General features: G+C 49.5%; 1 protein-coding gene across 1 annotated transcript in view; it reads left to right on the top strand.

The window, feature by feature from the left end:
- The window catches only part of CDH24 (cadherin 24), a 722,601-nt gene that overhangs the window by 621,916 nt on the left and 76,121 nt on the right, over nucleotides 1–24,564 (top strand). Inside the window, exon 8 of the mRNA XM_086923669.1 lies at nucleotides 5,984–6,120. Within this exon, the coding sequence (XP_086779795.1) occupies nucleotides 5,984–6,120 (137 nt within the window). The remainder of the gene's footprint in view (nucleotides 1–5,983; nucleotides 6,121–24,564) is intronic.

Here is a 24,564-nt window from a genome sequence, read left to right as displayed (position 1 = left end):
TGAGAGAGTAGAAGATGTTTTTTCACTAAACTATATTCTACTCTCGAAAAAGGTACACTCTCAGGTAACACGATGGAATCAGTTGCCGTTATCAATAATAGGACAAGTTGCGCTAATTCAAATGTCTATTCTTCCGTTGTTCAATTTTCATTTTAGTGCTGCTCCTTGTGAAATACAGACCTCTTTTTTTTTAAAGAAATAGACAGTATGTTTTCCTCTTTCTTATGGACAAACAAGATACCAAGATTGGCACTTAGCACTTTAAACTGTCCTGTTGCTGATAGAGGACTATCTCTTCCAAATATAAGAAATTATTATTATGCGACATTTGCACATCACAGTTTTAGATTTTTTTTTTAGATCCTCAAGAGGCAGATAACTTCTTTATGAAAAAGATTCTAAGGGAGTATAATATAACAGATCCACAAGAGTTACTAACTACCCTAAAAAAGTGCGCTATAAGACCTTACAATGGTTACTCAAACAAAAAACTCAGCTTTTAACACATTGCGATATTTTACGAATCAATATCTCAACTAGGCTTTCGTACATATACATGGGGGAAACAGGTATGTTAGAGAACAATATACTAAGGCTGTGGGAAGAAAACGGGTATATCTAGATCCAGAATTTCACCAAGGGAAACTGTTGGAAAACCTGGGCGGATATTGAAACAGGGCTTCAACATCAAGCACAATTTTAAGATGGTCATTCATTAGATTGAAATCCATATTGGAAAAACTAGATATGGAAAGCTTGTATTATAAAAGTATTATTAGCGAAGCCCTTAATTCCCCCAAACAACAACAAATTAGTAACTGGATTAAAATCTTCGATGACAAAAAAATTACTTTCACTATATGAAAAAGCTAGGGATAGATGGAAGAAAAGGGAAGGTATACAGATTCTTAACCCAATCTGGAATAGGCATAATAAACGTAATGCAGTTATTTTTAGAGGGGCAAACTTTAAATGCATGCACTACTATTCGAAATAGTTGATATATCGAACACCCTCTTTTCTTCATGACATACCCGCAAATGGAAGACAAATGTCTTCATTGTGCAGAAAAAGCAACCTGGGCGCTTATCATTTGGGAGTGCCCAAAAATCCTTTCTGGGAGGAAATCGAGAAATATCTTGAATTTATAATTGATCCCCTTATCTCACTCGATAAATCCACAGCAGTTTTGGGTTGCTCTCCTGCTACCTCTTTACACAAGGATGGCTTGTTTATTGCAGCGTTAATAGCAAGATCTTTAATCCTGCAATTGTGGAGAACAGAGAAAGTACCTACCTTTAATGCAGGGAGGGCAAAATTGTCCAGAATACAAGAATTCGAAAAGAAATATGCAATAACATCAGGAGCAGTAAGAAAGTATGAGAAATATTGGAGTGTGTTTGAAATATAAGATAACATCTTGTAGTGGATATAAAAGGATAAAATATATGTATAAGTATCTGTTTGGATATAGCACTCTGCACTTTAGCTCAAGTTGATCTTTTCCTGTACTTTTTGTTACATTTGGTATAAAAAGATAGGGCATATATGTAAATATACACCCTGATTTAGCACTTTGCACTTTAATTTACCAGGATCATTTCTTTATTTATGGGAATATTACTACTGAGTATTTTGAAATGTATATTTATAATACAGTAATGTTTTGTATCTTGGACTAAAACCAACTCCTTCCTTTTTTAAAATATGTATTTATATATGATATTATTGTATGCTGTTAATCCTCTCAATTGAAAAAAAATCTACCACACTTCTTCCCCACTAGCCATCTATCACACATCTTCCCCACCAGCCACCTCCCACACATCTTCCCGGCCAGCCATTTATCACACATCTTCCCCACCAGCCACTTACCCCACATCTTCCCCACCAGCCATTTATCACATATCTTCCCCACCAGCCACTTACCTCACATCTTCCCCACAGCCATTTATCACACATCTTCCCCACCAGCAATCTACCACATATCTTCTTCATCAGCCACCAACATAACATCTTCTCCACCATCCATCGATCACACATCTTCTCCACCATCCACCCCCCACACATCTATCCCGCCAGCCATCTATTACACAGCTCCACCAGCCACACACCCCACATGTCATCTATCACACATCTTCCCTACCAGCCACCAACTTCACATCTTCTTCACCAGCCATCTACCACACATCTCCACCAGCCAGTTATCTCACATCTTCCCCGCCTTTCTACTACATGTTCTCCCCACCAGCTACCCACTTCACACCTTTCCCACCAGCCATCTACCACACATCTTCCCTACCAGCCACCAACTTCACATCTTCCCCACCAGCACATCTTCCCCGCCTTTCTACTACATGTTCTCCCCACCATCTACCCACTTCACACCTTTCCCACCAGCCATCTACCACACATCTTCCCCACCAGCCACCAACTTCCCATCTTCCCCACAGCCATCTATCACACACTTCCCTACCAGCCACCTACAAAACATCTCCCCCAGCTAATTATTACACATCTCCACCAGCTACTTACCCCACATCTTTACCACCAGCCATTTACCACACATCTTCCAGACACCAACTTCGTATCTTCCCCACCAGCCACCAGTCACCAACTTCACATCTTCCCCACTAGCCATCTATCACATATCTTCTCCACCAACCACATAACACACATCTTACCCACCAGCATTGTACCACACATCATCCCCTACAGGCATACTGCACACATCTTCCCTACCAGCCACCTACTACACATCTTCCCCAACAGCCATCTACAATATATCTTCTCTGACAGCTACATAACCCACATCTTGTTCACCAGCCAACTACCACACGTCTGCCCCACCAGCCACATACCCCAAATCTTCCCTACCCACCACCAACTTCACATCTTCCCCCAGCCACCAACTTCACATCATTCCCAACAGCCATTTATCACACACATTTCCCACCAGCCATCTATCACACATCTTCCCCACCAGCCACTTACCACACATCTTCCCCGGCAGCCATTTATCACACATCATCCCCACCAGCCACTTATCCCACAGCTTCCCGACAGCCGTCTATCACACATCTTCTCCACAGCCATCTATCACACATCTTCTCTACAGCCATCAACTTCACATATTCCCAACCAGCCATCTATCACACATCTTCCCCACCAGCCACCAACTTCACATCTTCCCCACCTGCCATGTATCACACATCATCCCACCAGCCACCAACTTCACATCTTGCCCACCAGCCACCAACTTCAGATCTTCCCCCACCAGTCACAAACCTCACATCTTCCCCGCCAGCCATCTACCACATATCTTCTCCATCAGCCACCAACTTGACATCTTCCCCACCAGCCATCTACCACGCATCCAGCTATCTAGCCACCTGCCACACATCTTCCCCACCAGCCACCTACAACACATCTTCCCCACCAGCCATCTACAACATATATTCTCTGACAGCCACATAACCCACATCTTGTCCACCAGCCACCTACCACATGTCTGCACCACCAGCAACTTACCCCACATCTTCTCCACCAACCAACAACTTCATATTTTCCCCACGAGCCACCAACTTCAGATCTTCCCCACCAGCCACAAACCTCACATCTTCCCCACCAGCCATCTATCACATATCTTCTCCAGCAGCCACCAACTTGACATCTTCCCCACCAGCCATCTACCACACATCTTCCCCACCATTCACCTACCACACATCTACCCCACAATCCATCTATTATACAACTCCACCAGCCACACATCCAACATCGTCCCCACAAGTCATCTTTCACACATCTTCCCTACCAGCAACCAACTTCACATCTTCTCCACCAGCCATCTACCACGCATCTCTATCAGCCACTTATCTCACATCTCCCCCACCAGCCACCTACCACACATCTACCCCACCAGCCACCTACAAAACATCGTCCCCCAGCTATTTATTACACAACTCCACCCCCTACTTACCCCACATCTTACCCACCAGCCATCTACAACACATCTTCCAGACACCAACTTCACATCTTCCCCACCAGCCACCAGTCACCAACTTCACATCTTCCCCACTAGCCATCTATCACATATCATCTCCACCAACCACACACCACACATCACACATCTTACCCACCTGCAATCTCCCACACATCATCCTCACTAGCCACCTGCCACACATCTTCCCCACCAGCCACCTACAACACATATTCCCCACCAGCCATCGACAACATATATTTTCTGACAGCCACATAAGCCACATCTTGTCCACCAGCCACCTACCACATGTATGCCCCACCAGAAACTTACCCCACATCTTCCCCACCAACCAACAACTTCACATCTTCCCCACGAGCCACCAACTTCACATCCTCCCCACCAGCCACCTACCACACATCCTCCACACCAGCCGCCTACCACACATCTTCCCCACCAGCCACCTACCACACATCTTCCCCACCGGCCATTTATCACACATTTTCCCCACCAACCATCTATCACATATCTTCCCCACCAGCACCTACTCACACATCTTCCCGGCCAGCCATCAATTACACATCTTCCCTGCCAGCCACTTACCCCACATCTTCCCCACAGCCAGCTTTCACACATCTTCACCATCTGACATCTATCACGCATCTTCTCCACCAGCCACCAACTTCACATCTTCCCAACTAGCCACCAACTTCACATCTTCCCCACCAGCCACCAACCTCACATCTTCCCCACCAGCCATCTACCAAATATCTACACCATCAGCCACCAACTTGACATCTTCCCCACCAGCCATCTATCACATATCTTCCCCACCAGCCACCTACCACACATCTACCCTGCCAGCCATCTTTTACACAACTCTACCAGCCACATACCCCACATCTTCCTCACAAGTCATCTATCACACATCTTCCCTACCAGCCACAAGCTTCACATCTTCTCCACCAGCCATATACCACACATCTCCACCAGCCACTCATCTCACATCTTCCCCACCTATCTCCTAAATGTCCTCGCCACCAGACACCCACTTCACATCTTCCCCACCAGCTGTCTACAACACATCTTCCCCACCAGCCACCAACTTCACATCTTCCCCACCAGCCACCTATCACACATCTTCGCCACCAGCCACCTGCCAAACATCTTCCCCCAGCCATTTATTACACATCTCCACCAGCAACTGACCCCACATCTTCTCCACCAGCCATCTACCACACATCTTCAAGACACCAACACCACATCTTCCCCACTAGCCACCAGTCACCAAATTCACATCTTCCCCACTAGCCATCTATCACATATCTTCCCCACCAGCCACCTGCCACACATCTTCCCCACCATCCATCTGCCACACATCTTCCCCACCATCCACCTACCACACATCTTCCCCACCAGCCATCTACAACATATCTTCTCTGACAGCCACATAACCCACATCTTGTCCACCAGCCACCTACCACACGTCTGGCCCACCAGCCATCTACCACACACCTTTCTCACCACCCATCTAGCACACATTTTCTCCCACAGCAACCTACCACACATTTAGACCTGCTGGGTAATGGGAATATATACTGACAAAGCAGTCTAGTTACAATGCTATGTACATTCTTGCGTCACCCATCAAACTCTCAATTGTGCTGTGCAGCCGCATTCACTTGAAAGAGATACATCATCATTCATTCCCTGGACTGCACACCTCCACACACTAAACCAGGCTCCAATCTGTTTTACTAATCTGAGAACCACCGGGCTGTCGTCACACTACTGCTGATACGTGCTGTAATGCCATACCAATGACAGACCGCGAACTGGACTAATGGCTGATAATACCAACAATAGCAAGCCTTGAGTCATTCAGGGGCACAAGTGGAAAGGGCTATAGCATCAGAGGAACGCGGCCTCAGGGGACCGCCACAAGAGTTGACTTGTCATAGCCTGCAAGCCTAGCCTCACCCCTCTCTCTCCTCCTCTCGGCAGGTACTCCATCGACCGGCACTCTGACCCTGAGAGGTTCTTCTCCATCGACCCGCAGGATGGAACTATCTCCACGGCCATGAGCCTGGACCGCGAGACGCTGCCCTGGCACAACATCACCGTGGTGGCTACTGAGCTAGGTAAGGGACGCTGCCTCTCACAGGGTAAGAGCCGTCAAGGTGGCCACTGGGGAGTTGGAAATGGAAACATTGACAGCATGGGACGTTGGTGCCATTGGGAGAGAAGCACTGTTACCAGCATAGTGGGCACTGAGAGCATAGCTGACCTCATAACAAGGGGTATTACCCATGTGCCTACGGGGCATTAATGGTAGGGGAAGCCCACACCAGGGTGATGGGCATTGAAAGAAGGTGCACTTTAACTAGTGTGGGAGGCACTGAAAGCAGAAGGTGTTATTACCAATGTGGCGCATCAGTAGCTGGGGCACTATTGCCAAGATGAGATATGCTGACAGTGTGCCCTTGCCATGGTGAGGAGGGATTGAATGCAGCCATAAACTCACCAGCATCATGGCACAGATATTAGGGTGGCCTACAGCAAGATGGAGTACTGTGTCAGGGGGTTGACATGAGGTACAGACAAGCCTATAGGGCAATCAGGCAGTTGCCACTGCCTGATAGGCTGGTCTGACTGGTCAATGTGAGGGCCATTATTATGTCTATTTGTCGGTCTGTTTTACGGTGTGGTTAGACAGTTTTTACTGTTGATTTCCTTGAGGTTAAAAATGTTTTTGCCTCCTGCAAGCTGTAATCCTTGCAGTCATCCCTTACCTTGCAAAACATTTATACAGCATGCCTTTACGAGTACAAAAATGCACCAATTTACAAACATGAGCCACTTTTTTTTAGCTTTCTAATTCCCTAATAGGGTGCCACTTTCATTTTGGTGCTCTTGGTTATTTTCTATTTCAGTCCGACCCTGGGTCTCATAGGTGGCTGAAGACTGAAACCCGAGGTCCACCCATTAGGTAGGGGCACTGGTTTATGGGACGATGCCTTGGGGAGGGCTCAGTAGAGTGATGCACGCCTAGCGAAGCCTGAGGCTGGCTTATGCCAAGTATCTGACTTTGACTCGGCCAATGTTCCATGGAGAATGGCGAGCTCAAATGAAGTCGAGCCAAGCGTCCTTCTCTTTAACTAATTCAGTGTACGAAAAAAAATAGCTGTAAGGCAGAAGAGTTAAAAGACTATATTATAAAATTAAAAGATGTACAAGAGTGTGTTTCCTGTTTGGAATGTTTCCACAGAACTTGGAGGTCAGATACATTATCAGGACATGTCTGTCTGGAGCCATGCTGCCCTTCACGTGCCTCTCTTAGAAGACCTGTCATTGGGACATGTCTGTCTGGAGCCATGCTGCCCTTCACACGCCTCTCTTTGAAGAGCTGTTGTCTAGACGTCTGTCTGGAGCCATGCTGCCCTACACGTGCCTCTTTCAGAAGAGCTGTTGCCGGCACATGTCTGTCTGGAGCCATGCTGTCCTTCACGTGCCTCTCTTAGAAGACCTGTCATTGAGACATGTCTGTCTGGAGCCATGCTGTCCTTCACGTGCCTCTCTTAGAAGACCTGTCATTGAGACATGTCTGTCTGGAGCCATGCTGCCCTTCGCGTGCCTCTCTTAGAAGACCTGTCATTGGGACATGTCTGTCTGGAGCCATGCTGCCCTTCACACGCCTCTCTTTGAAGAGCTGTTGTCGAGACGTCTGTCTGGAGCCATGCTGCCCTACACGTGCCTCTTTTAGAAGACCTGTCATTGAGACATGTCTGTCTGGAGCCATGCTGCCCTTCACATGCAGGACATATCTGTCTGAGTCATGCTGCCCTTCACATGCCTCTCCGTGGGCGTCCGCAGGGGGGGGGGCAAGGAGGGGCACTTGCCCCCCCCTGAGCCCCCCTGCTTGCCCCCCCTGCGGACACCCATGCTTTTACAGATGCCTTTTGTCCGTAATTCTGGGCCCTGCAGGGAGCAGAGCTGTTCCCTGCCAGAGGCCTCAACTCCCTGATGGGGCGCCTTGCACGCCTCCTCGCAGCCCCTCCCGCCCATTGTCATTCTGTCTGTGGCTGATTATCACATACAGAATGACAGTGGCCAGTTTGAGCTGCTAAAACATACATCCCACCGTGAACCAATGAGGCAGCTCAGCGGGTTGGTTAAACGCTGCTGAGACCAGGGGAGACAGAGTAGTGTTGTGTGTGCCATGATCGGGTTTTTCTCCCTAAGGCCATGAAATGGAACAGGCTCTGCCTCGAGTGCCACTTGACATCACCACTGCTAGAGGTGGTGCGGAAATACACCCACCCCCTTCAAACTCGTGCTCAATGGCATTCCGGTTCGTGCAGTCCTTTCCTTAATCAGCCATAGGTGAAAGTGCAGGCTGCATCCTAAGGGGAAGTGGCAAACTAGGTCTGGACACCAGCAACTCCTTTTAACACTGTGTACCCTGAGAGCAAGGGGTCTTCTAAATGAAGTTCTGGGGGGGGGGGGGGGGGGGGGTCGATGCATTATCCTGCCAAGTCAAAAATTGAGGTTGCAGCATAGCCCGGATTTCAGATCCCACTAAAACGTACACAGTCTTGTGTCAATAACATATCTATCTGTCAGTATGCACCCTATCGTGGCTGGCATGGCATGTCGACCCTGTGTTTCACTGCCTTCTATCCCTCTGTACCCTACTCCCCCTCTCCCTGCCTAAAATCCCTCTGTACCCCACACCTCTCGCTCACTGCCTTATATCCCTCTGTACCCCACACCTTGCGCTCACTGCCTTATATCCCTCTGTACCCCACACCTCACACTCACTGCCACAACATATCCCTCTGTACCCCACACCTCGTGCTCACTGCCACAACGTATCCTATCCCTCTGTACCCCACACCTCGTGCTCACTGCCACAACATATCCCTCTGTACCCCACACCTCTCGCTCACTGCCTTATATCCCTCTGTACCCCACACCTCATGCTCACTGCCACAACATATCCCTCAGTACCCCACACCTCACGCTCACTGCCACATATCCCTCTGTATCACACTCCTCACACTCACTGCCTGATTGCTCCCCTTCCACTAAGTATGAGCGGAAAATCCGTTCAGCTCGCGGATTTTGCGAATTTTCAGTAAATTCGGGATCCGCGAACTCCCGCGAATTTACCGAGAATTCGCAAATCCGCGAGCGGCGGATTTTTCCGGGGGCAAAAGTTGAACCTGTTGTAACTATTTTAGGATGGCGCCGGCAAGCTGCCAGCGCCATCCTAAAATAGTTACTAAGTTAGCTTCAACAGGAAGCTCTAATAGATAAAATCGAGCAGGTGCTCGATTTTATCTATTAGAGCTTCCTGTTGAAGCTAATTTAGTAAGTATTTTAGGATGGCGCTGGCAGCTTGCCGGCGCCATCCTAAAATAGTTACAACATGCCCTTCCTGTAGCGTCGTCGAGGCAGGTGTGCCTTCTTCACAAATCAACCTGGAAAATCAGCTGTGATGCTGGATAGAGGCTTTTGCATCCTTGACTTTCACGAGCACAATACCCGTGCTGTTCTTGTGACCAGGGGTTTCTTTCTCTTCATCTGCTGAACTGATCTTTCTCTGACCTTTTATACACACAAGAAGCATGTTGACCGCGCATGGTAGCCCTGCCCGTTTGGCCCCGCCCACACACTCGCGGTTTGCACCGTCTGCCCGCCATTCACCCACTATGATGGACAGCTCACTCAAGGGACCCCTGCGCCCGTCGGGGCGATTGCATAGTAACACACACATGGTCGCTCGAAGTAGTTGATGCTCAAATTCAGTGACTCATTCATTAGCCCAAAAACAATCGGTAACACACACATGGTCGCTCGAAGTAGTTGATGCTCAAATTCAGTGACTCATTCATTAGCCCAAAAACAATCGGTAACACACACATGGTCGCTCGAACTAGTTGATGCTCAAATTCAGTGACTCATTCATTAGCCCAAAAACAATTGTGAGCGTCGTCGAGGCTGGACAGGTGTGCCTTCTTCCCAACTCTACCGTGGAAAATAAGCTGTGATGCTGGGTAGAGGCCTCACAAGAGGCATGTGCACTCGCATGGAAGCCCCGCCCCCGCCCCAAATCCGCGGATCCGCAAATCCGCAAAATCCGCGGATCGTGGATCCGCAAAATCCGCCCATGCCTACCTTCCATTCGCTCTACCTCTATTCACCCCCTTACTTCTTTTAGTACCTTACTACTTTCTCAATACCTCTACTTCTTTTTCTCTTCAGTAAAATCTCTCTGACACATCTCTGCACTTCCTTTATGTCAACGCACCCCTCTGCCTCACCTATCTAACTCAGTCTTTCTTATTCCCTCTTCATCGCTTGTCTCTACGTGTCTCTGACACACCTCCCCCCCTCTCTACCTGGCCTTCTCTCGTTCTACGACTGTTATTCTCCCCTCCCCATCTTTGATTTGCCTGTCTCTGCTCCTGAATCTTTTTCTTCTACACCTCACTTCTTTGTCTACCCTTCACCCCTCGCCACCCTTCTGTTTTCACACTACGGTTTTTACCCGACCCACCTTTCAGTGCCTCTTCCAATTTCTCCTCCCTCCCTCGCAACGCTCTCCTAGCATGCATCTGTTTCTCCCCTCACCACCATGCCTGCCTCTACCCCTCCTTACCTTTCTAACCAGCCTAACTTTCTACCTTCCTGTTATTCCTGGTAGTGAACCTTTCATTTCATGTGTTTGGTTGTATTACCTAAGCATTCAAATTGAGTAGGTAATTGCTGTGCTCCCAACCGACATCGAGACCCAGTCCCCTAGCCTCTCAACATGCCCAGATATAACAACAAGCATTGGCATAGCCAATAGGTCTCGCCTTAGGGACCTGCTGCATAACTTAATACTTATAAGGTCCCAAAGGCGAGACCTATTGTCTATGCCAATGCTTGTTTTTCTCAGCTTGGCCTGAGCATTACCCGATCCTGATTGTCTGCCATTTTAGCCCCGCCCCTATTGATTAACATTAGCCACGCCCCTTCATTTGCCAGGTTAGCCCCCCTGGAAAAATTTCTGCGGATGCCCATGTGCCTCTCTTGGAAGACCTGTCATCGGGACATGTCTGGAGCCATGCTGCCTTTCATATGCAGGACATATCTGCCTGGAGCCACGCTGCCCTTCACGTGCCTCCCTCTGTAGACCTGTTGTCGAGACATGTCTGTCTGGAGCCACGCTGCCATTCACATGCCTCTCTTGGAAGACCTGTCGTCAGGACATGTCTGCCTGGAGCCACGCTGCCCTTCACGTGCCTCTCTCTGTAGACCTGTTGTCGGGACATGTCTGTCTGGAGCCATGCTGCCATCCACATGCCTCTCTTGGAAGACCTGTCGTCAGGACATGTCTGGCTGGAGCCATGCTGCCATCCACATGCCTCTCTTGGAAGACCTGTCGTCAGGACATGTCTGTCTGGAGCCATGCTGCCCTTCACACGCCTCTCTTAGAAGACCTGTTATTTGAGGGTAAACACTCTGGGGGCTCCAAGACCTTTTGTTTTGCTCATTATTTAATTGTGCGTGTGAGGCGTTACGCCTTAACATTCAAAAGCATCTCCTGCTCTCCCTGACTTTTGAACAAGGTAGACAGACGGACGGACAAATAGACAGACAGACAGACTTAATTTGGGCCTGTAGTTTCAGGTGGTGGGCACTAGCACTTATTTATCTGCAGTAGAGGTTTACCAAGAGCAAGAGAGGAAAAAATAATAAAGCGGAAAGATGGAGGAAGAGAAAGACATAACCCTGTCACAAAGAGAGAAAGCAGGAACCTGCAGAAGTGAGATCAAGGCGCATGGGGTGTCTGAATTAATGATGAGGGAGGTGGATTTAGGAATACAAACCTTTGGAATTCCATGTGCGTACATTTAATTGCACCAGCCACATGTTTCAGATAAGAGTGTTGAGCACCGGCACCATATCATTTACAAATTAAGCATGCATGGATGGATGGATGGATGAATGGATGTTTTTATGTTAGCATTACTGCTGGCTTGCCATACTCACCTTGGTACCCCCACAGACTTTGATCCTCGACTCACAGATCTTCAAGAAGACCCATGGGATGTGCTTCATGCCTTTGAACAGACATGATCTGCTTCTGTGTTCAATATCCAGTTTCTGTTGAAACATTCAGTACAGAAATGTGTACTTTGACCCAGGACTCAAACCCGGATTCCTAGCTTGCCCAAATTGCATGATTCAAAGCAAATTGCTTTCATTCACTGTGTATCATTTTCTTTGGCGAACCAATTTAAAATACCACTGTAGTAATTCAGTTCAGGATAAGCACTTTACAAAAAAACTCACTTGTATATGTTTATTATAGAATAAGCTTGCTTCACATTTAATAACAGAAATAAGTCAGCGCGAAATGCAATTTCTACTTGCGCAATTCGCATTATTTCAGGCCTTTGACCGTACACATGCTTCAGGAAATTACGGAATTTCACCTCATCCCATCGCCTGTGCTGTTCACAGCAACATTCTACCCAGGGTTAATGCGAACGGCCAGTTGCATGTGCCACTTGTGTTACTCGTGATGTATTCTTACAGTACAATGCAGCATGTCAAAGAGTACCACAAGAAGGCTTGTCTCACTAAGATATAAAGATAAATATCATTATATTTTCGCATAATTTCACGTCATTTTCTCAAAATTGCACATAATTATGCAAAAGCAAATTACGTATGTTTTGCACACCTCTAAACATCATTGACCATATATTCAGAGAACATGACATACTGAAACATCTTGAGTAACTTGTAGCAATCTCCGCAGGGCATGGAGTATTCTTGAATGTTTCCTGTTTGAAAAAATATTACTTTCAATAAGTGACACTCAATGTGGTGATTAATCAAACGCACTTAACTGAGACACTAAACAATGATTTTAAAACGTATCTATTTTGGTTTTGAAGGATGATATTTTGTTGAAAAAGTATCTTTTTTAGTTTTGATGGATGACTTTTTTTTCTTGACAGTTGTTGCATGATTTACATGCTGACTCTTTTGATGGACTCTCGAGCTTTGGTGCTTAGAGCCAGGTCAGACCCCCGGCTCACCTCTGGCTCGGCTCTCTCTTCGAAGTTGGTGGCTGGCCCACCTGTGTGACGCAGGTACCAGGCTGGGGTGCAGGGGCACCGGAAGGCTGGCGCACCCTAACCTTGCTGTCAGTAGAGGGGCGGGGCAGGGACAGTGAGAAGCTTCCATCAGGCTAAGGGGGCACTAACAGAGGTGAGGACAGTGTACAGGGCGTACAGTCAGTCTCCCTTACTTAGGATTCAGCGTACGTGGTGGGTCTGAGGGGGGGGGGGGAGAGTGGGGGGGGGGTTATTCCTTTGGGAAGCCAGAGACGGATGCACACTCTCTCTCCATATGCCCAGCTTTGCTGTTGCTGCCGACGGCCCCCCCCGGGACCTCGCGCGGGTGGTGCAGCAGACATTACCGAGCCCTCAGCCATCTTCCAAAGTGTCCTTGATTATTCTCAGCTCCATTAACTGTGCTGTAAATCTGCAGGAAAGCACGAATCCGGCACCTGTACAGCACCCTGGGGCGCCCTCACCCACCCTTGTTGAGTGTCAGCAGCACAAAACCACAAATGCAGCAACTGCATGGCTCCCCGGTGTGTCTGCGCTTTCCTGACCGCGCCTCAGCGTGTATCCGGCATCTGCGCATCACCCAGGGGTGCCCTGCTCCCCCAGCCACACCGCCCCTGCCGTGTGTGCACAAAACAAGAGCGCAGCAGACGGGCGGGCCTCAGCGCAAAAGGGATGAGGACACAGTGTTGACGAAAAGATGACGTAACTCAGGCCCCACATATTAAGGTGCCCCCACCCCTTCGGGTGGCCCCCATTCAGCCCAAGACCAATGAATATCTGTGAACCATGGGAGTCTCAGGGGCAGTGGCAGCCGGCATTACTTATGGGGGTGGGAGAGGGGCCGGGGTGTGAAGGGGGCGTGAGTAGTGTGACCAACTGGCATGAGTGCAAATTCAGGACGGTGAGTGTAAAAATTCAGAACAAAGGGTTAAAATTCAGGACAAAAATTCAGGACAGGAGGTCAAAATTAATGACAAAACTTCAGGACAAAAGGTACGTTTTACAGACACATCAGAGGAGGTCGCACTATAGTATATAAGTAATCCCATCTATAGGCAAACATATTCATCCATTTGCAAACCTAACCATCATGTATCCTTCCTTCCATCCATTCCTCCATCCACAATTTCACTCATCCATTCATCCACCGTTCACTCTATCCATCCGTACACTCTTCCATTCAGTCCTACATCCATCCATCCACTCATCCATCCAGCCATTTACCCTTTCATCCATCCAGCCATCCTTTCACTTATTCATCCATCCACCCAGTCACTCATCCTTCCACCCATTCACCTTTTCAGTCATCCATCCATCCTCCCTTTCTCTCTCCATTGACCCTTTCACTTAGCCATCCTTCCTTCCATCCATCCACCCATCCTTCTTCTCATCCACTCATTAATCCATCCATTGACCCTATTATTCATCCATCCTTTCACTCATTTATCCACCTATTCACTCGCCCATCCATCCTTTCGCTCATTTTCCATCCATTCACCCTTTCATACATCAATTCACCCTTTCACTAATCCACCCAGCAATCCCTTCACTCACTCACTCGCCCACCTTTTCATATTAATTATGAGCTGAGTCTTTATCTGCAGAGTTCCTAAGGCAAGTTCTAAGATAGGCCATGGGACGGACATACCCCGCACCCTAAATCGAATATGGCGAGCTTCTTCTCCGGATATCGATGAACGCAGAAATTGAGCATGCAGGTTGAGTTCAGTAACTTGCGGGCAATAAACACGATCCCGTAATCAGTCACAATGGACTGGAGGAATCCTAAAGTTGCAACCAGGCACAGGCTGCTGGCCGCAATCAGTACACGCCATGGTCCGCCTCATATGCTTACATCGTTCTTGACCACGACTTTTGACCCTGTTCTCAGGTAGGTCGCCCCCCAGCCGCCGCACCGTCCTCCTGTTACACTGCTCCTGTGCCCCGTTTGTCGCCTTGCCCATGCCGCAGCGTGCGCCTCCTGTTTCCTGCCTTGGTTTGTGTCCTTTACTCTCATCTGTGATTTGTGTCCTTGCCTTATTTTATTCTGTGCCTTGATTGTGTCCTTTTTCGCCTTCCGTGCTTTATTTTATTCTGTGCCTTGATTGTGTCCTTTTTCGCCTTCCGTGCCCCCTGTGCCCAGCAGTGCCCCCAGGCCTCTCCCTGCCCTTCCCCCGGCTTCCCTCGCCACCACTACCCGCCGCTGCGTCCCTGCGTCCCCGCCTCCCCGATGCTCCCATTCGCCGCCCCGCTCCCGCCTCCCTCCTCCCAGCTGCTCTGCCCTCCCTCTTCCCATCATATGGAGGCCGTGCAGCGGCCTCGCAGCGGCCACGCGCCGCTGGCACGCTAAAGGCGTGCCAAAGGCAAGCCCGTCTGCGCCCATCCGCGCCAGGACCGCGCACAGCGCCAGAACCCCTGGACCCCGCGCAATGCCAGACTGCTTTACGACTCCAGCACCCTACACGCACTCAACACCGGACAAGACCACCCTTGCTACCAGGCTACCCCGAAGCGCACCCAAGGGCCCTTCACCTGCCGGAACTTCAGATTCACCAGCTTCAAGCCAACCAAACCACCAACCAGAGAACCCAACCACCTCCGCTGCATCCTTCTCAACACCCGCTCCGCTCGCAAGCACGCCATCAAACTCTGGGACCTCCTAGACTCTACCGACCCGGACGTCGCCTTCCTGACAGAGACCTGGCTGAATGCCACCTCAGCACCAGACATCGCCATAGCCTTCCCACAGGGCTACAAGATCTCCTGCAGAGATCCCACCAACGGAGTTGCAGGGGGAATCGCCATCATCCACAAGGACACCCTCAGAGTCTCAACCAACACCGACAACACCCTCACGACCGCCGAGCACATGCACTTCCAGATCCACACCGACCCCAACACCACCCTCAGAGGAACACTCATCAACAGACCACCCGGACCACGACCACAGTTCAGCGACACCATCGCGGCCCTCATCAGCACCCACGGACTACATCCTCCTTAGGAACCTGAACTTCCACCTCGAGAACAACGACAACGCAAACTCCACCGCCCTGATCGACAACCTCGCCAACCTCGGACTCAACCAGCTCGTGACGACACCCACCCACGCCGCTGGACCCCCTCTTCTCCACAAGCCCCCACGTCTCCTTCAACCACACCACCGAACCCCACTGGACCGACCACAGATGCATCCACTTCACCTTCAGGAAACCCACCACACACCACCGCACCCAACAGTTGCCACGCCGCTGCTGGGGCAAGTTCAAAAAGGACCAACTGACTACCACCCTCACCCTGAGACCACCCGCCAACCCCACCAACCCTGACACCGCCGCAACCAACCTCAAACAGTGGATCAACGACTGCACCAACACCCTCGCCCCTCTCAAGACCTCCACAACCAACCACACCAACAAGAAAGCCGCCTGGTTCACCGAAGACCTCCAGATCTCCAAGAGCACCTGTCGGAAGCTGGAAAAAAAATGGCTCCACGACTGAACACCAGACAGCCACACAGCCCAAAAGAGCGCCACCCGCAGACACCACCAACTCATCAGAACCGCCAAAAGGACCGCCTTCAAGGACCGCCTAGACAACAACGCACACAACACCAAAGAGTTCTTCAGCATTGTAAAAGAACTCTCCAACCCTAGCTCCAACACCAACGACATCCCACCATCACAGGACCTGTGCGACTCCCTGGCCACCTTCTTTCACCGCAAGATCACCGACATCCACGACAGCTTCACCTCCGACAACCCCGCACCCACCACCGAGTCCACCACCCGCACCAGTCGCCTGACCGCCTGGTCCAACGTCAGCGACAAAGACACCATCAAAACCATGAACTCCATCCACTCTGGATCCCCATCCGACCCCTGCCCTCACCGAGTCTTCAACAAACCCAGAGCGTCCGCCTCCCACCCTTCCCCTCTAAAACCGCGGAGATCATCTGTGGGGTCCCACAGGGATCCTCCCTCAGCCCAACGCTGTTCAACATCTAAATGGCACCGCTCGCCCACGTCGCACAACAACACAACCTCAACATCATCTACTACGCCGACGACACCAGCTGATCATATCCCTCACCGAAGACCCCCACAGCGCCAAAGCCAACCTCCACAGAGGAATGAAGGCCGTAGCCGATTGAATGAAGGACAGCAGACTGAAGCTGAATTCAGACAAGACGGAGGTCCTCATCCTCGGACCCAACCCATCAGCCTGGGACGACTCCTGGTGGCCCACATCGCTAGGCACAGCCCCGGAACCCACAGACCACGCAGGCAACCTAGGGGTCATCCTCGACTCCACCCTCTCCATGACCAGGCAAGTCAACGCCGTCTCCGCGTCCTGCTTCAACACCCTCCGAATGCTCCGCAGGATCTTCAAATGAATCCCTCCCGACACGAGAAAAACCGTCACCCGGGCCCTTGTCACCAGCAGACTCGACTACGGGAATGCCCTCTACTCGGGAACAACAACCAAGCTCCTGAAACGACTACAACAAATCCAGAATGCCTCGGCACGACTGATCCTCGACGTCCCCCAACGCAGCCACATCACACCCCACCTGAGAAGCCTGCACTGGCTCCCCGTCAACAAGAGGAGCACCTTCAAGCTCCTCATCCACATGCACAAGGCACTACACAACACCAGACCTACATACCTCAACAACCGACTCAGCTTCCACACCCACACCCGAAGCCTCCGCTCAGCCAACCTCGCCCTCGCCACAGTTCCCCGTATCCGAAAGACCACCGCTGGCGGCAGATCCTTCTCCTACCCCGCCGCCAAGACCTGGAACGCTCTCCCCACCATCCTACGACAGACTCAGGACCTGCTGGCCTTCAGAAGACTCCTCAAGACCTGGCTCTTCGATCAGTAGCGGCCCCTCTCCCCTCCCCCCAGCCCCTTGAGACCCTCACGGATATGTAGCGCGCTTTAGAAATGCATTGATTGATTGATTGATTGACCGGTGAAAGTCGAGGTGGAGAGTCATAAGGAGTCCTGGAGCAAAGGTATGGGTGCCAGTTGCACATCAGACTTCTCTATGTATGCGGTGGGGTAGTAGCAAGGCAACCGCCATAGTAGTGCTACTGAAGACCTGCTAAAGCAGGGAAATATACTTAAAAGTGATCCCAAGCCCTGGAGCCTAAGCGCGGCTCGACCTTCTGTTGGCCCTTCGTTGTACAGTGTATATACATGACTAGCTATAGGAGCATTACATTAAATACATATAAGAGAGGGGCTAAGGAGAGATGAGGGGCACCATGGTGGGTGATAGTCAGGAAACACATAAGGAAGGTCATAGAAGGGGCACCAACAAAGATTGTCGCCCTGGGCGCCACTATTGCACATAGTTTAGAGTTCGACAGTTCTCCCAGAGCCTTTGCAGCAATCCCCTATAACGTTTTTGTCCTGTTTTTGTGGTACACAGTTACATGAAAGCTACGCCTCATTGTTTAAAATAAGTTTGCATTTGCAAACAAATACAGAACACAGACGTTTTAAGGCAAGGGCAAAGTGTGCAACTTCCAAGGACCCCAAGCTATAAAGCCCCTCCCCTTGGAAGATGATCTATTTCTATATTATGTCTATTTGTCTCAACGTACCCCCCTCTCCGGTGTAGTTTTAAGGCTTGTTGGGTCCCAAAGAAAGACATATATCTGCTTTTTCCGCATGATTCAGTTTCTAAAACTTTATCATAGTTTAATATTTTTGTGCTTTGTGTAAGCTTTAGTTTTCAGAAAATGGTTAATAAAATTCACAAATGTTCCGAACAGGGGCGCCATAAACATGTCATGCACAGGGCCCCGAAAATCATTAAGATGACAATGATACAGGGCAGTAGCTATCATCGGTGGAGAAGGAGCATCGACACCGGGTCCATTGAACACCAATTACTGTTGCCTTTTACTGTGCAAACAGACAGCGGGGTGACATTATCATTGCTTGCACTGGGGCCCAGTGCTCTCGTGTTACGCCTCCGCACAGAGACTATATTTTAACTGTCATTTCATCTGTTTAATGCGTCGTGCGATGAGGATCTCCTGAAGAATAGCCAGAATTGCAGGAAACCTCCAAAAATGCATTAAGCTTGGATTCGGTCATTAATAGTTCCCCAGCCTCCAATCAATCCAATGGGGCCTTGAGGCCTGGCCCCTTTAGAATGCATTTTACTGAGTCTACAGGTCAGGGGTCGAGAAAGGGTGCAGAAAAATTTAAAAAGGGAAAGGCTCAAAACGTGCTCTACACGTCCAGAAGTACCGTGGCTGGGTACCCTAACGCTGTTCTCGGCCAATGAGAGCACTCTTGCAGTGTACCAGCGAGCTCTAGGATTTGCTGATGACTTTCAAGCCAATCCTAAATCGCTCTGTTTGGTCTCCACAGCAAACGGTTGGCATTGGAAAGACACATGATTGGCTGTCACTCAACAGCTGGTAAACTTACGGACAAAGGGCGTCCGTTAAAGAAACCTTCACGGACAACGGACAGACGGACGAAATTACAGACTGTCCGTGAAATTTACAGACGGTTGGTCACCCTAGGCACGAGGGGGTCACGGGTGGGGGAGGATTTGCAGGGGGTGTCACCCGGGGGGGGGAGTCACAGGTATATAAAAACATTTTAATTAAACTTACCTTCCTTTTAGTTGGGACCCGCGTCTTCTCCTGCTCTCCTGCCTCCAGCAGGAATAGGAAGCAGGCAGCCAGGCTCCCTACGGACTCTCCACTAAGCCAATCACAATGCTGCAAGCACCGTTGTGATTGGTCGGGACACAACCCAGCCAGGGGCTAATGGGGTGTCTATGTTCTTCATGTAGGCTGCTATGCAGCCTGCATGAAGAGAGGGCAGAGTGTGCATGACTGGTTAGGGCTGCCCTAGAGGGCCGACAAAACAGTCTTTGCGCACTCAGGAGTGTGCAAACAACTCCTTCCCTGCTCAAAGAGCAAAGGAGCCCCGCCCACCTGCCCACCCAGAATGCACAAAGGAAACATGAAATGGTAATAACTAAAAGTTATTACCATTTTATGTTTCTGCTTCTCGCACTGTGAGAAAGCAGTGGGGCAACGTTCCTCTGCCCTAGTGGAGGAGCCACCCCTGCTCAGGGGCTCCTCATCACATTCTGAAGGGGCCCCACCATTTAGCGTTATTTCAATGGTGCAGCGGAGAGGACGAGGAATGGAGGTGATGGCGCAGTGTGAAGCACGTGCCATTGAAGACGGTGTTTGGGAGAAGGGTTTGAGTCCTGGGCTCTTGGGTGGTTCAGGTGTAACTGAGGGTGCAGTGACACAGGGTTTCAAGAAGGGACTCATAGATATACAGTGTCGGACTGGAACAGAGAATGGGCCCTCAGCTAAATAAAAGTGTCCCTCATTAGGAAATGAAAGAGCTAAAAAAGTGGCCTAGGTTTTCAAAGTGGGGCCAAGACATGGAAGGTATGGAGGTCTGCATGCATTTGTTCTTGCTCCGGGGAATTATTGTGGTTATATCAGGAACTCAACAGTAAAAAACAGCACACCAGATCATAACATATGCCCGAAAGCAGCCAAAAAACAGCCTCACACTGGCCTTTCAGACCTGCCCTTCCTGCACTACCAGATGACCCTATATGCCCCTCTGACCCTGCATATACAAATGCAGAAAGAGGATTTGAGCGACACACACATAAATGCTGAGGGGATTTAAGAGAGATTGCTGGGACAGGATTGCCCCCCTGTAGATGTGCTTGCTCTCCTTCCCTGTGTTCCCAACTGCGTGTATATCTGGTATTCTTTTTATTTTTGTGCCTAATGTCACTGACATAAGCATGTGCATAGAGGATTAGGCCCAGGGCCTAATTTGTAAAAGAATAAGTGCTGGGGCCCAAAGTTTTGCGCAAGGCCCAATGCCATTGCTATAAAATGTCAGAGGCTCCAAACGCCAAGGCTGTGTAGTCTCGATTCCACCTCGTGCTCTTTCACCCACCACCAGAACCCCCTGCTCCTTTATCTTATTCTTTCAGGTTCTTTTCATCCCATTTTTCTTGCTCACTGCTTTTCTGTCCTTCACTTTCTTTCCTCATTTTGCGCTTTTCTCTCTCTTTTTCTGGTTCAAAGTGAAGAAAAGTAAGCGCTGGCCCCCAAAAATGAGTGCCCGTGGGCCACGTATGCAGCCTGTCCCGCAACCTCCATTAAAGCCAAAGATGATAGATCATCAAAGCAGTTTTGGTGAGACCTGCCTCTGCATTCAGTGGGGGAAGGAGTACAAACCAACATAAATGGGCCTACCAAGCGCAGTTTTGGAACTAGTGCAAACGTTTAAAAAGTTCGAACTGGCCACTCATATAGTGGGTTCTTTGCCATAAATAAGAGACTGTTCACAATGTGAGTGTGGGGAATTACAGTAAGCGCATTCTGCCACCTCTGCTAGGAGAAGCTTTGGATTGGATTGACCTGGAAACAGGGGGGCATATTACCCACAACTAGCGATAATTATCGCTATGTTGCTTTAGCGACGATATTTTTATTGCCGAGCTGAGGCGATTTTTATCGCTTAGGAACCTTGCTATTATCAAGGTTTATCTCCTAAGCGATAAAAACCGGCCGAAATGCATGAATATCGCTGAAAAGTCAGCGATATTCATGCATTACCGAGCTAATGCTCTTAGCCATGTTATCCACCTACCATTGGATAACATGGCTAAGAACTGCTCAGGGGCAGGTGTTAGCTTTTGGAGATACTTGCGCTTAGCGCAAATATCTCCAAAAGTTGGTAATAGGAGATAGCGATGTTAGCGACTGTTTCCAGTCGCTAACATCTTGGCACGCCCACTTTGCATGTCATTAGTGATAAATATCACTGACATGCAAAGCGGGGCCTAAGATGGTCGCTATCTCCTACTAGCTGTCGCTAACTGGTGTTAGCGACAGCTAGGTAATAGGGAGATAATTTTATCTCTGCTTTCTTGGCTTTTAAAGCCAAAAAAGCGGAGCTAAACCCCTTTGAAAATATGCCCCCGGATTGCTTCTGCTGCCTGTCGTTTGTTTGAGAGACTCAGAAGCACGAGCACTCTGGGGTTGGGGGAGGGAGGGAAGGTTGTGTGAGGCCTGATGGCTCCTGAGCCTAGATTGGAACATAGCTGGCCATCAGAGAAGAAAAGGATATCCAGACCCATGTGCCTGCGTTGTGAAGTCTTGGAAGTGGGTCGAGTCTGCTCAATTGTGGGTGTAAGCTTGACCAACCCAGCCAAAGCATGGGTGTTTTGTTCTACCAAAGGTTCAGAGTCTCCTGATCTCCAGTTGGGTCAGCCAGAGCACCCAAGTGCAACTAATGAGTCTTTTGTGAAGCTGACCAGTTGTCAGTGGTCAACTGGTCAGAACGTGGTGAAGATTCTGCTTTGGAACTGGAAAGGGAGTGCCAGAGTAAACTTACACTCAATGTGAACTGGTATCCAGAAAGGGGACCCTCCAGAGGAAGGCAGGGGCTTTGGAACCAACACCAAGGCCTGGGCTGGGAGCAGAGGAGGAGAGAAATGGGTACTTTTGTGTAAAGACCCAAGCCTGAGATGCCCCTACAGGAACTCATGAAGTTTGGAAGCTGTGAACTATGCCTAACTGCACAAGCCTACTGACCCTCATCCAACCCTTCCAGTCTGACTGGAAGCAGACTTGAGCTGGAAATCATGTTGCTGGATGAGAGGGAGAAAACGCTTCCTATGGCCACTTCTGAGTACTGCACAGGAACTTTCATTGACTGTCTTACAGAATGGAGAAGTAATGTGCTGTCACTTTAAGATGCTTTAACCAGTGGCATCTCAGCATCTCTAGGTGTGATTTTTAGGATGGGGATACAAGGTTCCAGAAATAAAACTAATGGAACCACCTTCACTGGGTGATCATGAAGATTGTGAACGTGTGTGTTGTGTGTGTATATATAAATCTATATACATACAAACTTTTTATGCAGACTGAATTGAACAACTTTAGTATGGTCAGGTCTCCGAAGTGTCTCAATCACTCCTGTTCTCCCATTCACATTACTCGTTCCTCCTGTCTCCTTGTTAGACATTCAGACATTTATACTCTGTTTCTCTTCATATATTTCTGAGGCCTGCAGTCTGCATACCTCATATCTCATCGCTTTCCTCTGAACTCTTTTTTCAGTCTCCCCTGTATAAACTTCATTGCATGTCTCTCACTTCGCCACCATAACACACACAATGCACCCACTCACCTGTATGCACTTTCATTCTTTACCTTTTGCCATGTCAATAGTTTGTTCAGCTGTGCACCTCAGTCACACACTCTTGCATATAATCACAATTACAATTGGCAAAGCTGACCATTACTCTGTGTGCTCTGCAGAGGCCAAGGATTGGGTGAGCATGTATTCCAAACCCATTTTATTACCCACAAGAGGCACTGTGAAAAATTCACACTGTGACCAGCCTGAACTCCACTGCTGCCAATCGTGGCCCTCACAGCTGCATAGGAGTGGCTATTTTCACACTCCACACTATACATGATTAATATGTTTCATAAAAAAACTACGGAAACACCATCCTGGAAAAAGCAAATACTCTTCGGGAATGCAAGACAAAGTAAAGCCTGAAATATAAACAGGAACAATGTTGCTGTTCCCAGGCTGAGGGCAGTGTCTGTTGATGCTGGCTGCGGCTGTTGTTGGTGGCGGGGTACAATGGGGAAGGGGGGAGGGGGTGATTTGGTACTGGGCATGACATTTACAGACGAGGCACCAGCCCCACCAGGTCCCCCCTCAACCTACCCGAGTAACACTGCTAGCTATAACTTTCCAGCCACTGAAGCACTTTATGTCATTTTGGCTGTATTTTAATTATAAACAACTTTTTGATGTTACTAAATCGGTCTGGGAGCTTTACTGAGGGGCGTGCTGCCCCGAAAGCCAGAGAAGCCGGTGAAGCCTTGTGCATCTGCCCGCCAAAGCAGGCAGACCAGAACTGAGTGGCCGCCTCCCGCGGCAGCACGCGAAGGTGCTTGCTGGCCAGGCGGGGAGCCGGCGGGGGCAACGGGGGGGTGGGTTCCCCGGGCTGCCCTCCAACATATGGGCATGCAGGGGTCCCGGGACCCCCATCAAGCAAAACCAGAGAGCTGCACGGGGACCGGGCCCACGAACACCAGCAGAGCGGCAGGGTGTGGGCTCCCCGAGCCGCATCCCCTTACCTGGGGGTCCGGGTGGAACGGGCCCCTGAAAACAGCAAAGCGCCAGCGCGGCTCTCCCCGGCACAGCTGGAGAGCCGCTCATGTATTATTCAGAAATAGGAGCAAAATCGGCCCATAATGCCTTGCCAGGCATTTGGAAGCCTGCTATTCTAGTGTGTGATGGCCCCCCAGAGGAGGGGGTCACACTCAATGGTGAAAAGGTGCTGGGGTGAGCTGCTGGAGAAGCGCAGTCTCCCCCCCAGCATGAAGAGACAAGTCACCC

This window comes from Lissotriton vulgaris, chromosome 5, assembly GCF_964263255.1.
Source record: "Lissotriton vulgaris chromosome 5, aLisVul1.2, whole genome shotgun sequence".
In the NCBI taxonomy this organism is placed as follows: domain Eukaryota; kingdom Metazoa; phylum Chordata; class Amphibia; order Caudata; family Salamandridae; genus Lissotriton; species Lissotriton vulgaris.
This window is presented reverse-complemented; position numbering and strand designations above follow the sequence as displayed.